Source organism: Phascolarctos cinereus, unplaced genomic scaffold (genome assembly GCF_003287225.1).
Source record: "Phascolarctos cinereus isolate Bilbo 61053 unplaced genomic scaffold, phaCin_HiC Scaffold_3;HRSCAF=262, whole genome shotgun sequence".
In the NCBI taxonomy this organism is placed as follows: Eukaryota; Metazoa; Chordata; class Mammalia; order Diprotodontia; family Phascolarctidae; genus Phascolarctos; species Phascolarctos cinereus.
In genome coordinates, this window is record NW_027555736.1 from 111,302,981 (window position 1) to 111,321,322 (window position 18,342).

General features: G+C 40.4%; 1 protein-coding gene across 3 annotated transcripts in view; it reads right to left on the minus strand.

Moving 5' to 3' along the window:
• HOMER2 (homer scaffold protein 2) overlaps window positions 1-13,539 on the minus strand; it is a 153,640-nt gene extending 140,101 nt beyond the window's left edge. For 2 of the 3 annotated variants that reach the window (XM_020966345.2, XM_020966333.2), the window contains exon 1: window positions 13,358-13,539. In XM_020966345.2, the coding sequence (XP_020822004.1) occupies window positions 13,358-13,362 (5 nt within the window). In that variant the 5' untranslated portion in view covers window positions 13,363-13,539. The remainder of the gene's footprint in view (window positions 1-13,357) is intronic. The other variant, XM_020966351.2, reaches the window with a different exon arrangement.
• Between the last annotated feature and the right edge of the window lie 4,803 nt (window positions 13,540-18,342).

Below are 18,342 nucleotides of genomic sequence, written 5' to 3' on the forward strand. Positions count from 1 at the left end.
TTCTCTTATGCAATGATCTTAGAACACTTAAAAGCCAAGCAGTGCTATTTTTTAAGGTTCTTGAAGCAGCCACACGGAGGTTCCATTTCGTTCAGGCTGTATGTTCCACTTCACATTGTTTTTAGATGATTACTTCCCAGGGAAAATCATTGGTGAAACTTGCTGGCTAGAAGAAGAGTAACTGGAAAACCAAAATGTGATAATCAGACCATGCTCTGCTGCTGAGGTTCTCATTTAAACTTAGTGGGTCTGATTCTGTCACTGAGAAAGAAGCAAACTCACTTTGAGAGTTACACTAATAATTTTTATTCCAGTAAAGCAAATAGGGGCAAGGATTGCAATCTCCACCTTTTTGTTGTAGTTCAGTTGTGTCCAACTCTTTGTGACCCCATTTGGAGTTTTCTCAGCAAAGATACTGGAGTGGTTTTTCCTCCTACAGCTCATTTGACAGATGAGGAAACTGAGGCAAACAAAGTTAAGTGATTTAAATGCCCAGGGTCACACAGCTAGAAGTGTATGAGGCCAGATTTGAATTCAGAAAGGTGAGTCTTTTTGACCTGAGGCCTGGCACTCTATCCACTGGGCCACCTAGCTGCCCAATCTCTACCTTGCACATGAGAAAACTGGAGTCCTTCATGGAAAAACAACTTGATGAAAGTTACAATCTAGCACAACTGGTATTCTTCATTCTCCTAGTGCTTTCATGTTTCAATTCAATCCTCTTTCCACAAGCTTTCAGGAATTAGTGTATAAATGGGTTCCTGGTACCAGAGGGGTTTGGATAACAATAAAAATATACAATGAGGGAGCAAGAATCTTATTTCTATCACATCCCCAGGAAACACAAATAGTGTCTCTGTTATAGCAGAGGGCACCAGCATCCTTCCAGTGACCCAGAGCACTAGCATCTTTCAGTAACCCAGGGTACCAGCATCCTTCAGTAACCGAGAGTACCAACATTATTCCAATAACCCAGGGTATCAGCATCCTTCCAGTAACCCAGGTTCAAAACTTTGGTGTCATCCCCAATGCCTCACTCTCATCCATCCCGTAGAGCCAATCACTTACCAAATCTCATTTCTCTCTCCATCATACTTCTTCCCTAGTAGGTCCTCTTCTCTAAGTTCTCACCCCTCATTGCTTCTCACCTGAACTATCATAATAGCACTCTAATTGGTCTTCAGGCTCAAGTTTCTCCCCATTCCAATCCATCCTCCACTCATCTGCTAAGGAAATTTTCCTAGGGCACAGGTCTGACCATGTTATTAACATTCTAGGTGCTTCCTCTTATCTCCAGAATCAAATAGAAACCCCTCTGCTTGGCATTTATAGCACTTTACAACCTGGCCCCTTCCTACTTTTCCTTTCTTACTCTCTTCCTCAGATACTCAATGGTCTAACCATATTGATCTTGCTGTTATACATACACAAACACACATACACACTCACAATTTTTCCCTTATACCTGGAATTCACACTCTTATCACCTCTGCTTCTTAGAATCCCTGATTTCCTTAAAGAAATCAGCTCAAGCATCTCTCTCTGCAGAAGGACTTTCTTGGTCATTCACCCTGCTGCTAGTGACTTTTCATCCAAGATTACCTTGTATCTGTTATATATGTATTTGATACAGACATGTACATGTTGTCTCCAACAGTAGAATGAAAACTCCTTGAGGGCAGGGACTGTTTAGCTTTTGTCTTTGGATTCCCAGTACTTTTTAAAAAAAATTTTATTTTATTTTTAATTTATGGAATAAAACAAGCATTTCCATAACATAGTATATAAAAAAAACATGATTATACATGAAACTGCAAATCTATTATGTACAACTTGCTATTCCTTTTAAATATATAACAAAATCATTCTGAATTTCTTTTTTCTTTTTTTCTTCCCTCCTCTACACCCTAGAGATGGCTACCATTAGACACAAATGTGTGTGTGTGTGTGTGTGTCTATAAAATTATTCTATACATACTTCTCAGTTTTTTCTCTGGATCAGATAGCATCTTCCTTCATATGTCCTTTGTAGTTAATTTGGGTATTAATAATAACCAAAATGATTTATTCACTCTAAGTTGTTCTTAAAACAATATTGCTCTTACTGCATATAATGTTCTCTTGCTTGGATTCCCAGTACGTAACACATCTCCTGACTTTAAAAATGTTTGTTACTTGATTAATTTTACAGAGAAATACACTGAGGCAAAAGCAAAAGTGACTGGTCCTACTCACAGAGATGAAATTTTCTATCTTCCTTTGACTGAGGAACATTTCTCCTAACTTCCAATGCAAAGCTTGTTTCACTAGGCTGAAATGGTGATCCATTTATACTTGGACATCCCCTATCCTTAATCCTACAACCTACTCTGCTGAAGAAAACTCAGTTGCCAGGTTTCTAAATTAGACCTCAATATTGCAGTGGGATTTCTTAGTTCCAGAGAGACATTTCTACTTGCTAGGTTTCCCTAAGGAGGACCTTAGCCTGAAAATATCTGAAGCTGTTTATTCTTTAAACCAAGAGAATAAGGAAATCTATGAGGACAGTCAGACAATTCTTTACCAATGCAAGTCTACTTGAACCACTGCCTAGAGAAGACAGACAGACACACACACACACACACCTCACAGAAAAAATATTTAGTAAATAGAATGATCCACAATTCTCCTTTAATAAAGTATCATTAATCTCTCGATCATATAAGCATTCTATTTGCAAAAGATCTCTAGGTATGATTGCGGGGCTTGGGGGAGAGAGAAAAGAGAATCATACCTTTGTTCAAGGTATGCTAACTGTCCTTTATTCTCCAATTCAGATACCAGAATGAAACAACAAGGGCAGCTTTTCATGAAATAAATTCTTTACTAAGCATATGTTATTTTGCCAAGATGAATAATACATCCAAGTGCTTTGACACAGATTATCCTAGTTGACCTCACAACTATGAGGTAGGTATCATATCCCCATTTTACGGATAAGTAAATAGGCTCTTGTGTAAGTGATCAACATTGATAGTAAGAGAGAAGTAGTGAGTATGGTGTAGTGTACAGAGCAATGGACTTGGAGATCAAGTCCAAAATTTCAGTCCCTTAACCTCTCTGAGTCTCAGTTTCACATCTGTAAAATGGGTAATAATTGTACCATGGGTTTTATGAGGAAAGTGCTTTGTAAAGCTATATAAATGAGAAGTATTACCATTACAAATTCCCACAACTTATTAAACTTTCATCCATACCTATCTGTTATCAAGTTAACATGGACACATAAAAATAGAATCCCTCTAAAAACTCTTTCTTTAGTGACTAACACCAAAAGCTTACTACATATCACAAGGTTCTATTAAACCAAGAATAATTTGCCTCTAGCATAGGAGAGAGATTCAGTTGATAAACTGATTTAATAACCAATAATAATACAAACCAGTAGACTATCCATGTGGCCTTGAAAAAGACTTCAAAGCACCCCAGGTACATAGCATGACTCCATTGCATGCCTATTGCATCACAGCATCTGTTGGGGGGGGAGGGGTTCTTCCATCTCAATGTTTAATCAATGCCAGAGGCATGTTTGATCAGCCCTCAAAATGAGGCTGCATGGTATAGTGGACTAGACTAGGAGTCCAGAAAACCCAGTTTCAGAACTGGCCTCTGACATTTACTAGCTATGCAAGCAAGCCATGTATCATTTAACTCTGAGTTGCAGGTTTCTTAATTGTAATTTGAGGGGGCTGGACTAGATGACTGCTAAGGATTAAATCTATAATCTTATGATCCAATGATCTCTCTCCTCTGAAAACCTGCTGCTCTTTTTGGTTTCTGGTACTGAATCCAATGTTCCTTTCTTTTCACTTTCATTTCCACAGAATAAACAAACAAATAAATAAAAGGAACAAGTAACAATTCGTACTATTTTTGCTTCAGCATCACCAGGAAGACCTGCAATTTTCTACATTTTAAAGAAAGAGTCCAATAAGTTCCTTATGTACATCAGTGGACACTGAAGCTACTAACTAGATCACATGATCATGTATCCACACAGGATACATTTGAGGCATTCATATTTGAGTAGGTATGAATGACTTGTGGTTTGCATCTCTGGAGAAAAAAGAATGTCGACGTCAATAAGAACACACAGATTCATAAGTCAGGCCCATGAAAGGAAAGGCAGGCATTCATCCCTGGTCACTATTGTTTAGTTTAATTTATTAGAAGAAGGATAAAACTTTTCTATTCTGTACCACTATTATGTGAGAAATCACATGAAAAAAATAAGCATAGACCTCAAATGAACAATTCATTAGTCTTAATAACAGCTAACACTTATGTAGCACTTACTATATGCCAGGCACTGTGCTGAGTGCTTTATAATTATTTCATTTGATCCTCACAACAATCCTGGAAGGCAGGTGCTATTATCAGCCCCATTTTACAGATGAGGAAACTAAGATAAATGGAGAGTTACTGACTTACAGTCACAAAATTAATAAGTATCTGAGGCAGGATTTGAACTCAGCTACTGCTGACTCCAGGCCCAGCACTCTATCCACTGCACTACTCAGACACCTGATAAGGAATTTAAGAATTTGGATGCTGATAGTAAGCAAAACTGGGAACAAATAAGACTTCAAATTCTACTGGACAGCACATGATGGTTACCCACAGTCACTATCTCTGCTCTTATGTAGCACTGGACCCTCATGTTGATTCTCACTCTTTCTCCTAAAGTCAATAGTTTCTACCTGCTATAAGCAGGTAAGGAACTCATTACCCTGATTTGGTGGCATAGAATTCATCACCCAGCCACTGGCAGGAAACAAAGGGACTCCAAAAGCATTTGGACAAATCTATGAATGATAGTCACAAATGCTGATAGAAGCTGGTTTCTTCTTTCAGGTTGATGTCAGAAATGATGGTCATGACATGTCCTCTGTGGCCACTGATAGCAACCAAAGACTCAGTTGGCTGAACTTTGTGTCAGGTTTGCTCTAGTACTAATACAGTATTAGGGTATAGCAGATGCTTAATCAATCTTATCTGATTGGCCTAAGGCATGTCTATGTGACCCTAGGCAAGTTGTTTAAGTTTTCAGTTGTTGTTTGGTCAATTAGTTGTGTCTGACTCTTCATGACCCCATTTGAGATTTTCTTGGCAAAGATACTGGAATGGTTTGCCATTTCCTTCATTAGCTCATTTTACAGATGAAGAAACTGAGGCAAACGGGTGTAAGCAACTTGCCCAGAGCCACACAGCTAGTAAATATCTGAGGTTGGATATGAATTCAGAACATCCTAACTCCAGGTCAGGCACTCTTATCACTCTTCAGTGCCCCTGAGCAACTGTAAGATTGTCAGGTGCAGAGCTAGCACTGATTCGCATTAATGGAAGGAGTTTCCTTACTGGAAAGTCCCCAGCTCAATGAAATTACAGCCACCTCCCCCACCAAAAAAAAAATCATGTAAGCTTTTTAGTAGCCATATCACACTCCTGTGTCATGGATGGTGTAGATCTGCACTGTATGACTTAAGAATTCAACAGGTAACTCCTGATCTATTAGGGACACTGGCTCCCCTATTAAAAAAGGTACATTCATCCTCCCCTGGGACCCTGGTCCACTGCTTGTTTTTGCTGTTCATAATATTTTTTATAATGCCCAGTCAAAGCTTTTTTTTGCACAGGGAAGAAAAGCAGGGGGACTAATTTGAAGCCAGGTTCCCTTGTTTCTTAGATGAATTATAGTTAGACTATAATGCTTGCAGTATTATGAATACAACTCTCCTTAGTTCTTTGACAATCATTCTAAGTGTGTTCCCCCACAAGCATATTTATATTCTAACAAACTAATTCCAAAATATAGTTTAAATAAATTCTATCTGCCAGAGTGATACAATATGACTAACAGCTCTGGAAGGTAGAGCTGCAGGAGACTTAATCATGCATTCAGCAGAATCTTCAACCCTGACAAACTTCCCACACAACACATACCCTGCTAAGAAACATACAACAGCTGGTTCAAAATCCCGGTATTCACCTCCAAAACCTATAAATACAGCTCAGTGGCACAGGCTATAGTGTCCAGGTACTGAACATTTAGATAATAAGCTGTACATAAAGTACAATAGATTTTAATGTACTTGAGACTCAATTTCCCCAAACTGTTACTTCCTGTTGAGAGAACTGGGGAGAGTTAATCAGGAGACAGGAAGACTTGAAGAGGGGAGGAGGAAGGAGAGAGATATAAAAACTGTCTTAAAATATCTGAAAAACTAAAGCATATAATCAAGATATATAAAAAGAGCACTTGACTGGCACTAAAATTGTTCTACTCCAAAAAAAATCTTTTGGATAAATTTTTTCTTCATTATATTAATACTGCTCTACTATAGTTCATTTCATGTTTTATATGTCAAGTATAAGGTACTGAAAATGAAGAAATCTCTTTTTCAAATTAAAAAGTTTTCACTTGACAAAAAGTTTTGAATTTTTATGAGATAAGTTCACCTTACAAATTTGTACATCCTCATTCAGGTTACAGGGATAATTAAAATGCACAGAGGAAATAAAGACACTGATCCCATCTCTGCTCTAAAATCAAAACAGTAAGCATGATTTTCCTTTTGTCCCCTCTATACATACTGCTTCGAATTTTCCTCCCTTCCCTTACACTGAGGAAATTCCCTTTTTTTTTTCTTACTTAGAAGAAAAGTGTCATGCTTGAGTACCTCAGGAAATGCCTTTGGGCCTGGTTTGCCTCCTCTGAAACATTAATAGAGAATTTTCTGTTTGCAAAGTGCTTTATCAACTATATTCACTACTGTTTTAACTGGTATAATGTTCTGCTTTTCGTCCTGATAGTTCTAATCAAATAGGAAGAAACAATTTGGGCATCTGGGACCTGGTTTACCACCATCATTAATCTTTTACACTACCCACCCCGCTCCCCATTTGCTAAGTGACATCTAGAATGATAGAGCAGTAAGTGGTATAATTGTGAGTTAGATCTTCTGACTTCTCTTTTCCACTGTAATACCTCAATGCTTAGGATGATTTACTATGATTGGGATAAAAATACAAATATCATATTGGTCATAAGACTGTTTATATTTTTTTCCAATGCATTCCAAAATATTATGTTTTAGCATATCCCTATGTGCATTTCTTTTTCCTGTTAAAGGGATCTCATTTTAGGACCGCTCCCTATATTCAAACTAATATGATAATTAAAGATGACTTTTACATCTAGGATCTCTTTTTCTTCTGAATTTCCTATTTGGATCTTACAACCTTCTCATTCAGAGGAAGGATCTGACAACCGGTACAATCCAATCACAATGTTGAGATTTTCTGGCATTTCTCATCCCACCTCCTTCAGCCATCTCCAGGACAGAACTACCAACAGTCCCATATCCCCAGACTGTAGCAAAAAGGCCATGACACTGATAGGAAATGGAAAAGAGCGGTAAATGAATGTTAAAAAATAATTATTATATAGTCCCACCCCTCCAAACCATCAACAATAGGATGACTGATCATCGTTCTTTATCCTATGTGTGCAAAAATGCACCTAGGCTTAAAATTGCCCAATTGATAATATTTCCAACTGCTAATAGGTGGCAATTTTACTCCACAAAAGAATTTCTTTCCCAACAATTAAGAACAGAATAATAGATTCACAGATTCATAGATTCATAGATGGGTGGGGGTGGGGAAGCACATTAGAGATTGTCTAAGGCCAGTCTCCTGGTCAAACAGGTACCATCTTCTAGAACATCCCTAACATGACCTTTCATAATTTCTAAGTCTAGAAAGATATTTTATGGTTTAACATCATGAAAGGGGCATTTTCAAAATGGTTTCTACTATTAGCAGCTTCTTTTTATAAATGAAAGAATTTTTTGACAATTTTTTCAAAATTTACCCATAGTTTTCAACTAGAGATTACAGCTTTTCAAAGGAGGACAACATTATTCAGTTGGCTAGAAAAGGGACTGGCAACCTTTCAGAAATGGGGTGCCAAATTGCTGATTCCTGTTCTTCTGGCATGTCAGGAATGGGAGGAGGCAGCCATAGACAAGGAGAACGAGAAGGCTCCTAGCTCAAAAACATGTCTTCCACACAAGCTACCAAAGATTCATTTAAATCAACCTCCTTTTAAAATTCAAACACCTCCCTGCCCCACTTACTCAGGGATGGGTAGCTTTTAATTATTGAATTTCAGTGTAAATTATGCTAATCAGATTTCTATCCTCTCTAAAATCCCATAGAGATTTATTCAGAAGAGATAATGGGAGTTTGGTTGTAGGAGGGAGAAAGGAGAGAGAATTTTGGAACATGGAATATTTCTGGGAAACATAAGCTTTGAGTGGTAACAGAGGACTTTGGATGACTAGAGAGCAATATAAAGATATTGCGTATCTGAGAATCGGGTGAATACTTTGACCTCTTTACCTAAAGATTCACCATTGAAGTCCTTTAAAGATGGAGCTCCTTTAATGCATATGAAATGTGAGTGGATATATACACATACTCCTCACTCTCTCTCAACTCTGCCCCCCCCCATCCAATCTGCTGCCAAGGCCTGCCATTTTACCTTTGTAAAATTTCTTGAATATACCTTGGAGACTGTAACCACTCTGCTCTGGGCCAGCCCTCATTACCTCATGCCTGGACTATTGCAATAGTCTGCTGGTTAGTTTCCCTGCCATAAGTCTCTTCCCAGTCTAGATGACCTCCATTCAGCGGTCAGAGGGATCTTCCTAAAGGATGGGTTTGGGAATGTCATCATCCTACTCAGTAAACTCAGGGGTTCCCCATCACCTCCAAGATCAAATATAAATTCCTCTATTTGGCATTCAAAGCCCTTCACCCCAGCTATCCAGTCTTCTTATACTTTACACCCCTTACCCCATCACATGCTCTGTGATCTAGTGACACCAGCCTCCTTACTCCATCTCCCAGTTTTGTGAATTTTCACTGTCAGTGGCTGTCCCCATACCTGAAATGTTGTTCCTCCTTTTCTCCACCTTCTGGCTTCCTTCAAGTCCCAGCCAAAATCCCATCTTCTATAGGAAGTCTTTCCCAATCCCTCTTAATTCTAGAGTCTTCCCTCTGTTACTTCCAGTTTAGCCTGTATATTGTTTGTTTGAAATAATTATTTGCATGTTGTCTCCCTCATTAGATTGTGAGTTCCCTGTGAGCAAAGACTGTCTTTCACCTTTCTTTGAATGCCCAGCACTTCGCACAGAACCTGACATATAGTAGGCACATAAGTAAACGTTTCTTGACTGACTTGACACAAACTTCATGTACACAGAACTCTTCAGGACTACTATTACATTAAGCAGAGTATTCTTGCATTTTTTTATTCTTTTATGACCTGTTGATGGTGAAGGGAAGAAACATAACTAATATTTACTGAAAAGCTATGGATAAAGAAACACTGCTTCCTAATTGTAGGGAATAGAAAATTGAGTATTTTTGAACAACAAAACACACACACACACACACACACACACACACCCCAAATCACTTTAGTATGTTCTTTGAAAATTACCCAGAGATGATATGTCTAGTGTTTTAAGTGAACATGATCATAAAAAAAATAACAATAGTGTACTCACACATTTGGACGTAGGAAAGAATGGAAAGTTAAAGGGTAGCAACGTTCATTAAAGGAAAGTTAATAGGTAAAGTATAACATTACTGAAAAGGAAGCCCATAGTTTCAGATAACCAAGATTACATCATCCTTAACTTGAAATGCTATCTGTGGTAAACTCTCCACCTCACCCCCCAAAAAAGGTGCATATAAAGGATATACAAATATAATAGATCATGTTCATAAAAATTAACAAAATGGACTTGACTAAATCAGAACGACAGACAAACATTTTTTTAAATTTTTCTGGACAGAACAAAAAGAACATATAAATATATTAGTCAGGATCTGGCCAACAGTCTTCAAATTACAAGACCACAATGAAAACTCTAAGTCTCACCGCAACATTAAAAGAAAATTGCATCCAAATGGTATTTCTTTGTATGTTTTGGCTTCCTTTGAAGTTGCTTATTTAGCAAACTGTTTAAAAAGTACTAAGCAGCCTGGGTAGGCTATTACATTTTCCAAGCTAGCATTAACAACACTACCATTAATAATAGTTAAAAAATAATTCTTAGAGATTTGCAAAGGATAATCTACCTAAAGCTTTAAGTAGGGTAACTTTGGTGGAGAGAAGTAGAAAATACGCAAAACCTAAAAATCTGAATATATAATACTAGACAAGGAATTTTTAAGTTACTTAGAGATTAACTATCTTCACAAAATCTTTATGTCACACAAGATGAAAAACATAAAAAGTCACAATTTTTTCTCAAGATGGCCATTTTTTCCCTTTCTCTCTCCCAACTACTCAAATTCTTTGTAATATTTAGATAGGATACATTTGACCTTGAAATATGGACAACCCATCTGCTTCCCATCTCCCTGCCTGTCTACCTTGGCCCAACCAGAAGAGGGAGGAGGCACGCAGAAATGGTAGGTAGAAGAATTTTTAAAAACACCTATTACTTATAAATAAGTAAAGGGTGATGTCTGATATCTGATGTTAAAATATAATGAATTAAACTATGTCTCAACAAATTGCCCAAGACAAAATTTTATTTTAAATTTGCAAGTAATTCAAACATACAAAGATGAGGTACTGACATTTTCCTTAGGTCTACTGGTGAACATCTTAATTTCTATACAACTCGCTTCTTTCCACTAGTAAGGACTTTAGTGATTGATGGGATGAGATGAAGAGTTGAAGAAAAGAAGGTTTAGGTACTAGATCACAGCTAATTGTACAATATTTGAAGATTAATTTTCCACTTTCTTCTTCCCCAATCACCTAAAAACAATTCTAGAATCCAAGATACTATAAGGTTCTCTGCTGCACTATATAAACTAGACTATAAACTTTATATATAGCATATAGCCAATTTTCTATCAAGGGTCTACTGAGAATTACCTAAGTTACCCAAATGCACAAATGCTCTATGCTCAACTGCATTGTGTAAAGACAATGGATAGGCTATACAACCTAAATATGGTACTGATTCACTCTGTGCTTTCCTGACTAAAGTAGCCATAAGCATAAAACTCACCAAAATCAATTTATTATATATGCAAAACACCATCAATGGGATAAACAAACTGCTTATCAACTTGTAAGTATATCTCTGAGAATACTCATAGTCTTCATGTTTCCCTTCATAAAAGTCTCCCTTCCCCTTCTTTCCCTTCAAACTCCATTCAAAAAACAAAAACAAAAGCAAAAGCAAAAAACAACTTCCCTTCCCTAGGAAGCTTTCCTAATAAATCCCACCTCAGGTCCCTCAAACAACTCAGCAATCTTTATCACTTTATATACACAATTTGACAGTCTACTTCATGAAATTTAAAAGAAGGGGAAGGATAATACCATAGATCCTCTAAACACCATTTATGGCATTTGTTTCTGTGGGAAAATACACTGAGTTCCAGCTTGGGACTAGAGTAATACACACGCCACTGGAGGAAACACTGGTTGTAAAAAGAGACTACCCCATGGGTGAAAAAAAAAGAGGTCCCTATAAAAGCCAAAAGCGCCTTATGAACTATCTCCGGAAAGTCTGATATATACATGCATATATGTTTGTATACACGTTTTATAGCCTTTTACCAGTAATGTTGCATATTGGGGGGTCCATTTCCCCCCTGCATTTGCTCTATGTTCCCCTTACAGAACCGAGAAGGAAATTGATCTTCTATTTTAACTCCTATTTTCACATCAAGGTATGCACATTTTCTCTACCGGGAGCCAGGGCTAAAAGTCACAGAACCTGGATTCCAATCATCCACACTCCACTGCTTACTAGCACTGTGATCTTGGCAGAGTCCTTTTAACTACTCTGAGTCTTGGTTTCCTCATCTAGAAAATGGGGATAATAGCAGCTGCCCTGCCTACCTCAGAGAGTTATTCTAAGGATTACAGGATATAATGTATGAAGTAGCTGTGTAAGCTAATTGCTGCACAAATGGAAGGTATTCGTCGTAGTAGTGTAGTGCTTTGTAGTCAGTGCTGACTGACTGTGTGTGACTCATGGCTCTTACCCAGCTACACCAAATAGGAGCTGAAAATAAATACAGGTTTTTTTAAAATTAGTTTGTGTACGCAGACTGATTAGTCAATTCAACATCAAAGTACCCCAGCGACACCTGTGAAATCAATCTTACTTAATCTGCCATTCAAAGCCAAGTCTGCTTTGAATCTCCATCCTTAATGAACTCCGAGTAGAAGCAAAGTTGTTCCAGTCGTATTTTGGGGCATAGTGGAGGGGAGGGGAGATAGAGGGCTGCGCTTATGAATGCGGAGGGTGCTTTTTCTCCCAGGGAAATGTCTGAACTCTGATTTCCACGCTGATTGCAATAAAATCAATCACTGAAATTATAGTAACAAAACTCTTTACACTTTCTTATATTAAACACCACAGCACCTGGGATTGAATTTGACCAGTGTGACTCCAGAAGATCGAAGAATTGACAAGTGTTCCCCCACTTAACTTTCTAGTTGTGCGCACAGCGGCGCCGACACCCGCCGGCCCCATCCAGTCAATGCCCCAGCAGCCCAGCCCGCTCCACATAATCACCTAGACAGTTCTGTGGCGGTCGATATGTCAGAAAAGACATGAGGAAAACCCACCCAGTTTTCCCATGTGTCCAGATCCAAAGCTGTGGCTGCCTAGCAATGCCTCACTCATCAGGCGGACGCTACAGTAACAGCTCCACCCCCACCCCATCCCCCTTCCTCGTTCCAGCGAGGCCCTTGGGCGGAGGGCACCCAGGTTCCTCAGACTTCGATTCTCTGCCCCCCTCTCTCCGCCCCCAGCAAGGCCCGCTCCTGACTCCCCTTCACGGTCCGGTCGAGCTTATTCCAGAGCCTTGCAGCGCCCACTCAAGAAAGACGGACGGGAGAGACTGGATGAAGCAACTGGGGGGACTAGATCGATAAAGGGGTCAGACACCTGCCCCCAGGAGGGCGATTACAGCCGAAGAACCAATCGTGCTCCTCAGCCCCGGGCTGCCCGGCGAGCTCCAAGCTGAGAAGAGCGGTGTGCCACTATAAGAGGCACTGGAGAGAGTGGAAGACGAGAGTCCCAAGATAGGGAGACAGAAGAAAGGAACAGTCAAGGAGGAAGGGAGGAGAGAAGAGGGAAAAGTGAGAAGTATATGGAGAAAGAATGGTTGGGGGGGGAATAAGAAAGGGAAGGGGGCAACAGGAGAGGGAAGGAGGCAGGGAGAAAGAGGCAGAGGGGCGGTGAGGAGCCGGCGCCGCACTCACCCCATCTTTGCAAGCTTGCCTAGCCGCCCACTCCGACGGGACTCTCTAGCATTCGCTTCTAGCAGAAGAGCTTCTCCAGCCGCTTCCGAACTTGGCACACGCGGCTTCTAGTCTGCGTCCCGCTCAATCCCAGCGCGGCTCCATTCGGCTGGGCTGTGGGGCCGCCGCCTGGCAAGGGCGGGGGCGGGGCGGCTGGGAGCTCCGACGGTGAGCCCTCCCTCCGCCTCCGCCTCCTGCCTCTTTTTGCCTCCTCCCTCTTTCCCTCCTGCCGCTCCTTACATAACCTTGAGTCCCCGGCGGCAGTGGCGGTGCGCATGGGCTCGCAGAGACTGTACACCCCAAGCCCAGCTGGGGACCAGCCCCAGCACCATACCCTACATCCCGGGCAGCTGCCGAGTGGAGGGAGAAAGAAAGAAAGGAGAGAGGAGGAGTTTCCCTGCCGGGCTACACACACTCGTCCCTCCTCCCCGCCGCACCCCAACCAGCACCAGGTTTCATTCACAGCTGTCTTCGGCCGAATGACTCTAGATCTACTCTAGGGCGATCCGTACACTTGGATTACTGGCATCCCTCCCTCAGCCAAGTCATCTGGAATACACAGACCCACAGAACTTCAAAGCTGGGAGGAACCTTAAACATCATCAGACGGGAGAGGGGGCTGGGGGCGTTTCTTAACCTGAGGCCCACAAACCCCCAAGAGGTGCTTGGGATAGTTTCCAGAGTGTTAGTGAACTTGGATTGGGGGGGGGGGAAATGTATCTTTATTTTCAACAATCTCTACATGAAACTTAACACCTTCAATTAGGCAACAAAACTGTTGAGAAGGGCTCTGTGACACCAACAAAGGTTAAGAACACCTGATCTAGACTAATACATTTTTTTTAACAAAGGAAGAAAATGAGGCCCTCAAAAGACTGTAACATGCCCAATTAGGTGAGTGGTATAGGAAGGACTAGATCCAAGGTTTTCTGATGCTTGTTCTAGTGACCTTTCCACTGCACCAACTTTAAGTATTTATTAAGCATCTTTATTAAGCCTTACGCTGCCCCCACATGGCATGGAAATGGTCTTGGGTTCCTACAGGCTATATGCCTTTAAGAAGCTGGAAAGAAAAGACATCCGAGTACTGGTGGTAATGAACTGTTTGTTTTGAAAAGACCAGTCTAGCTACATTGGGAGAAAATCATCACCAGTAGATTGGCTATCAAGAGCTTTATTTTCTTTCTTTCCCTGCTTCCAACTTTCTTTACTTGCTTGTTTCCTAGTTTTCTTGCTTTTGACAGCAATTCATGAAATCATCTACTAAGGAATGGAGGGCGTGTCATCTGCCATAGTGCCTGACTGGCACACAAACAGAATCAAAGTACTCCTTTTTCTCTAGATCAAGATCTAAGAGGACCATGATATCAGGGAGGTGATGCCAGGACAAGCAAGTGAATTAGATTTAAGTGAGGGAGGGCTGTGCAAAGTCCCAGCCTCACTTTCTCCTCTGGAGCCATCTGGGTCCCGTGGCAAGATATAGATCAGGATGACTGGAGATGGCCTGGGATGCAGACCTTGGCCTTTTAAAGCTAAGGTCTTTAACATGTTTCAGTGATTAAGGCTAGGTAAGAAATAAGGCACAGAATGGCTTCCTTACCTAGTTTTTTTTTTAAAATCAATCTGGGAAGGAAAGACCCTCAGGGTTTCTGGCCAAAACACAAACAACTGCTATTTACATTCACTCTGAGCCAATTAGGGCCTAAACAATGATCCTGTGGGGCTACCCTAAGGACCTATTGTTGACCAAACAACTAGGGCCTGGAATGATTTGGCTTTAAGGTGGGGTCCTTAAAAGAAAAAAAAGGTTTCAGCCATCAGAATTTACATTCCTTTGGGCAGAGCATCCACATGTAAGGGTACGACACCCAGTGTGGACCGAGGGAATGGAAGAGAGAGAGAGAGAGAGAGAGAGAGAGAGAGAGAGAGAGAGAGAGAGAGAGAGAGAGAGAGAGAGAGAGAGAGAGAGAGAACGCTGTGTTGTATTGCCCAACTGGCCAGTTCCATTTGGGTCCCCAGTGGGGCAGCTCCTATTTTCTATTCACAGTTGTTTGTCCTTCATCCTCAAAGGGGAACATGACATCAGGAAGGGGATGCCATGACATGCAAGTGAATTGGATTTAAATGAGGGAAGGCTGTGCAGTCACTAGCCTCACTTTGTCCTCTGGAGCAACTGAGTCCAGTGGTGAGATCAGGACAACTGGAGATGGTTTTCCCCTAGTGTTCTTTTGAAACTACAAGTTGTTCAGGAAGATGCATCCCAGAAAGGCATCCTAAAAATATCAATGATGTGAGGATTTCAAAGCTTACTTATGGCTCTTTTCTCCAATGCTTACGGATAATAGCCAATCATTTCTCCTTGTACCTCACTAGAAATGGCACAAGAGCAAAGTTGTAAGAGATCATGCCTAGTATAGTGTGGTCACCTGGGTATTTCAAAAACTAGAAGTAAAGGTAAAGGTTGGCCCTCTGGTCAGATTTTTATCATGGGAACAGTCCCTATTAGCAGTGCTCATAATATATCTGTTAGACACAAGAAATACAGATTTTATATTGTAGTTGCTCTAAGAGATTGGACATTTCCCCAACAGTGGCAGTTGGGTGGATAGCCTGTTGAGTTGGCCCACAGTAAATATCTCTCAGGCTCTGAAGATAGCATTGGGTCTAGAACTAAATAGGAAATTGTGCTATATCAGACTGCAGAAATTGTATGGTATTTTCAATTATCTCAAGCTCCTTGCTGCTACCAAAGCACATTATAAAAAAAATCAATATTCCCGCAATAATAGTATGCCTGTGATCCATGGATTCTTCTAAAAGAATTAAAATTGCAGGTGACCTAGATGTTGTCTGGTAGGTTATAAGTAGCCTACAATATATTACTAACATGACTTGTGCAATGTGGCATAAAGAACACCAGGGACGTATATGACTTGAAAAGGATATAGGCCAGCTATATTTGTTACAAGGGAAGATTTTTATTTGGTGTGGGCATGATGAGGTTTAAGGGTGCTGGGACCCCAACATCACAACACTCGGGTCCTGTCCAAAAGAATTCAACCCAAGCCTTCTTTCAGCCAAAGACAAAGTTTATTAGAACATCATGTTGGCCAGACTCTTAAGGAATCTGAATATTAGTGAGCTATGGGCTAGATTTTAAGAATCTGAGCACCTTAATGAAGACAAGATAGACCTTGTATACAGAAAGACTGTGGGAGGGATCTAGGAGTGGCCAAGTAGTTTGGGGTGACTTGAGGAGGGGTCTAAGGAGATCTGGATGAGAGTGGCCAATAAGCTGGGGTGAACAGAACTCCTGGGACCTGGATAATAGAGCCTAGCTAGCGTTAAGTGTGAGAAATGGCCAGGGGCCATAAAGAGGGCTAGCTGGGTTAAGGGTAACAGAATTGAGAGATTGGGTGTAGCCACAAAGAAAGGCCAGTTGATGGAATTATAGCCTCAGGTAAATGCCAGAGATATGGCCATGTGGGAAAGTCCAGGGTTTTTCTTTTTTGGGATTTAGCTCCCATCCTCATCAGAGACACAAACATGGCAATATTGTTCAACCTACCATACCCTCAAATTGCATACCAGTTTATGATAGCACATACGATTCTCTTTTGCCCTTCATTGTATATTGGAATGTTTGTGTTAATTATAATTTTAAAAAAAAGAAAAATTTAAGAGAGATAGATAACAAATGGACAATTCTATTGTGGCACTGCTATTCATAAAATATCAGAAGACTGGGAGGCTTTCAGCAACCTGGGTAGATACTCTATAAATGAATCATGGAAGGACATGGAAAAGAATTGCACAGAAGGAGAAACTGAGACTTAGGAAAGAGAGAAGAAGTGACTCATACATAATCACCAAGGTCAATTCCAGACTGAGAATAAGCTGTACCAAAATTATCTAAATTAATATAGTCACATAACACTTTGGGGAATAAGATAAACAGATGTATAGATCTATATCTATATATATCTATTTGTGTGTGTATATATGTATATACACACACACACACAGAAAGAGAAGGAAAGTGACAGGAGGGGGGGTTGAGAGAGAGAGAGAGAGAGAGAAGAGAGAGAGAGAGAAGAGAGAGACCCCTTAAGTGCTGGCCTGAGGTATGTAGGTATGCACTAGTATTAAGTTGTTTGGTAGAGGAGAGCAAGCTGGAAATGAGGTGTGGCTCCCTCCCATTCAAGCTCTGAAAGGTTTGCATTGTATAGGATTTAGACAAGGGTATTAGCACATGAGCCATGTGTACAGTTAAGCAAAGTTGACAAGAGGGCAATTTGAAACAAGATAGACATAAGCAACTAAATGAAATATAAATAAAATTTGGGTGAAGCCAAAATACAAGAGAACCCAAAATACAAACTTGGGTGGACCCATCCAAAGTCCTGGGTGTGGCAACCCAAAATAAGAATGCTTTGGGTGAATCTAGGACCTGGGAGAACCCAAAATATCTTACAGCCATCTCCAGTATTCCTAGAGAGTTACTGGGGTCAGGTGGCACCCTGGATATGGAAACCTTTAATCATATAAGATCAGACTTAAACAGTATATTAATTTTTCCCAAACAATATAATCATTTTCCCCACAACCTCCAACCTTTCAGACATCTTGAGCTGGATGTTCAGTAGACATTTTAAACTCAATATGTCCAAAATTGAACTTCTTATTGTTCCCACTAAATCTCCCTACCTTCTCTACTGCTGCAGAGGGCAACCATTCTCCTAGACCCTCAGCCTAAAACCTAGGAGTAATCCTGGATTCCTCACTATCTCTTACCCCCATATCCAAGTTATTGCAAAGTCTGGCCAATTTCACTAATTTCAACATCTCTCAAATATGCCACCTTCTCTCCTCTAACAGTGCCACCCCTTTAGTGTAAGTCTTTATCACCTCACACTTGAACTGTTGCAATCACCTGCTGATAGCTC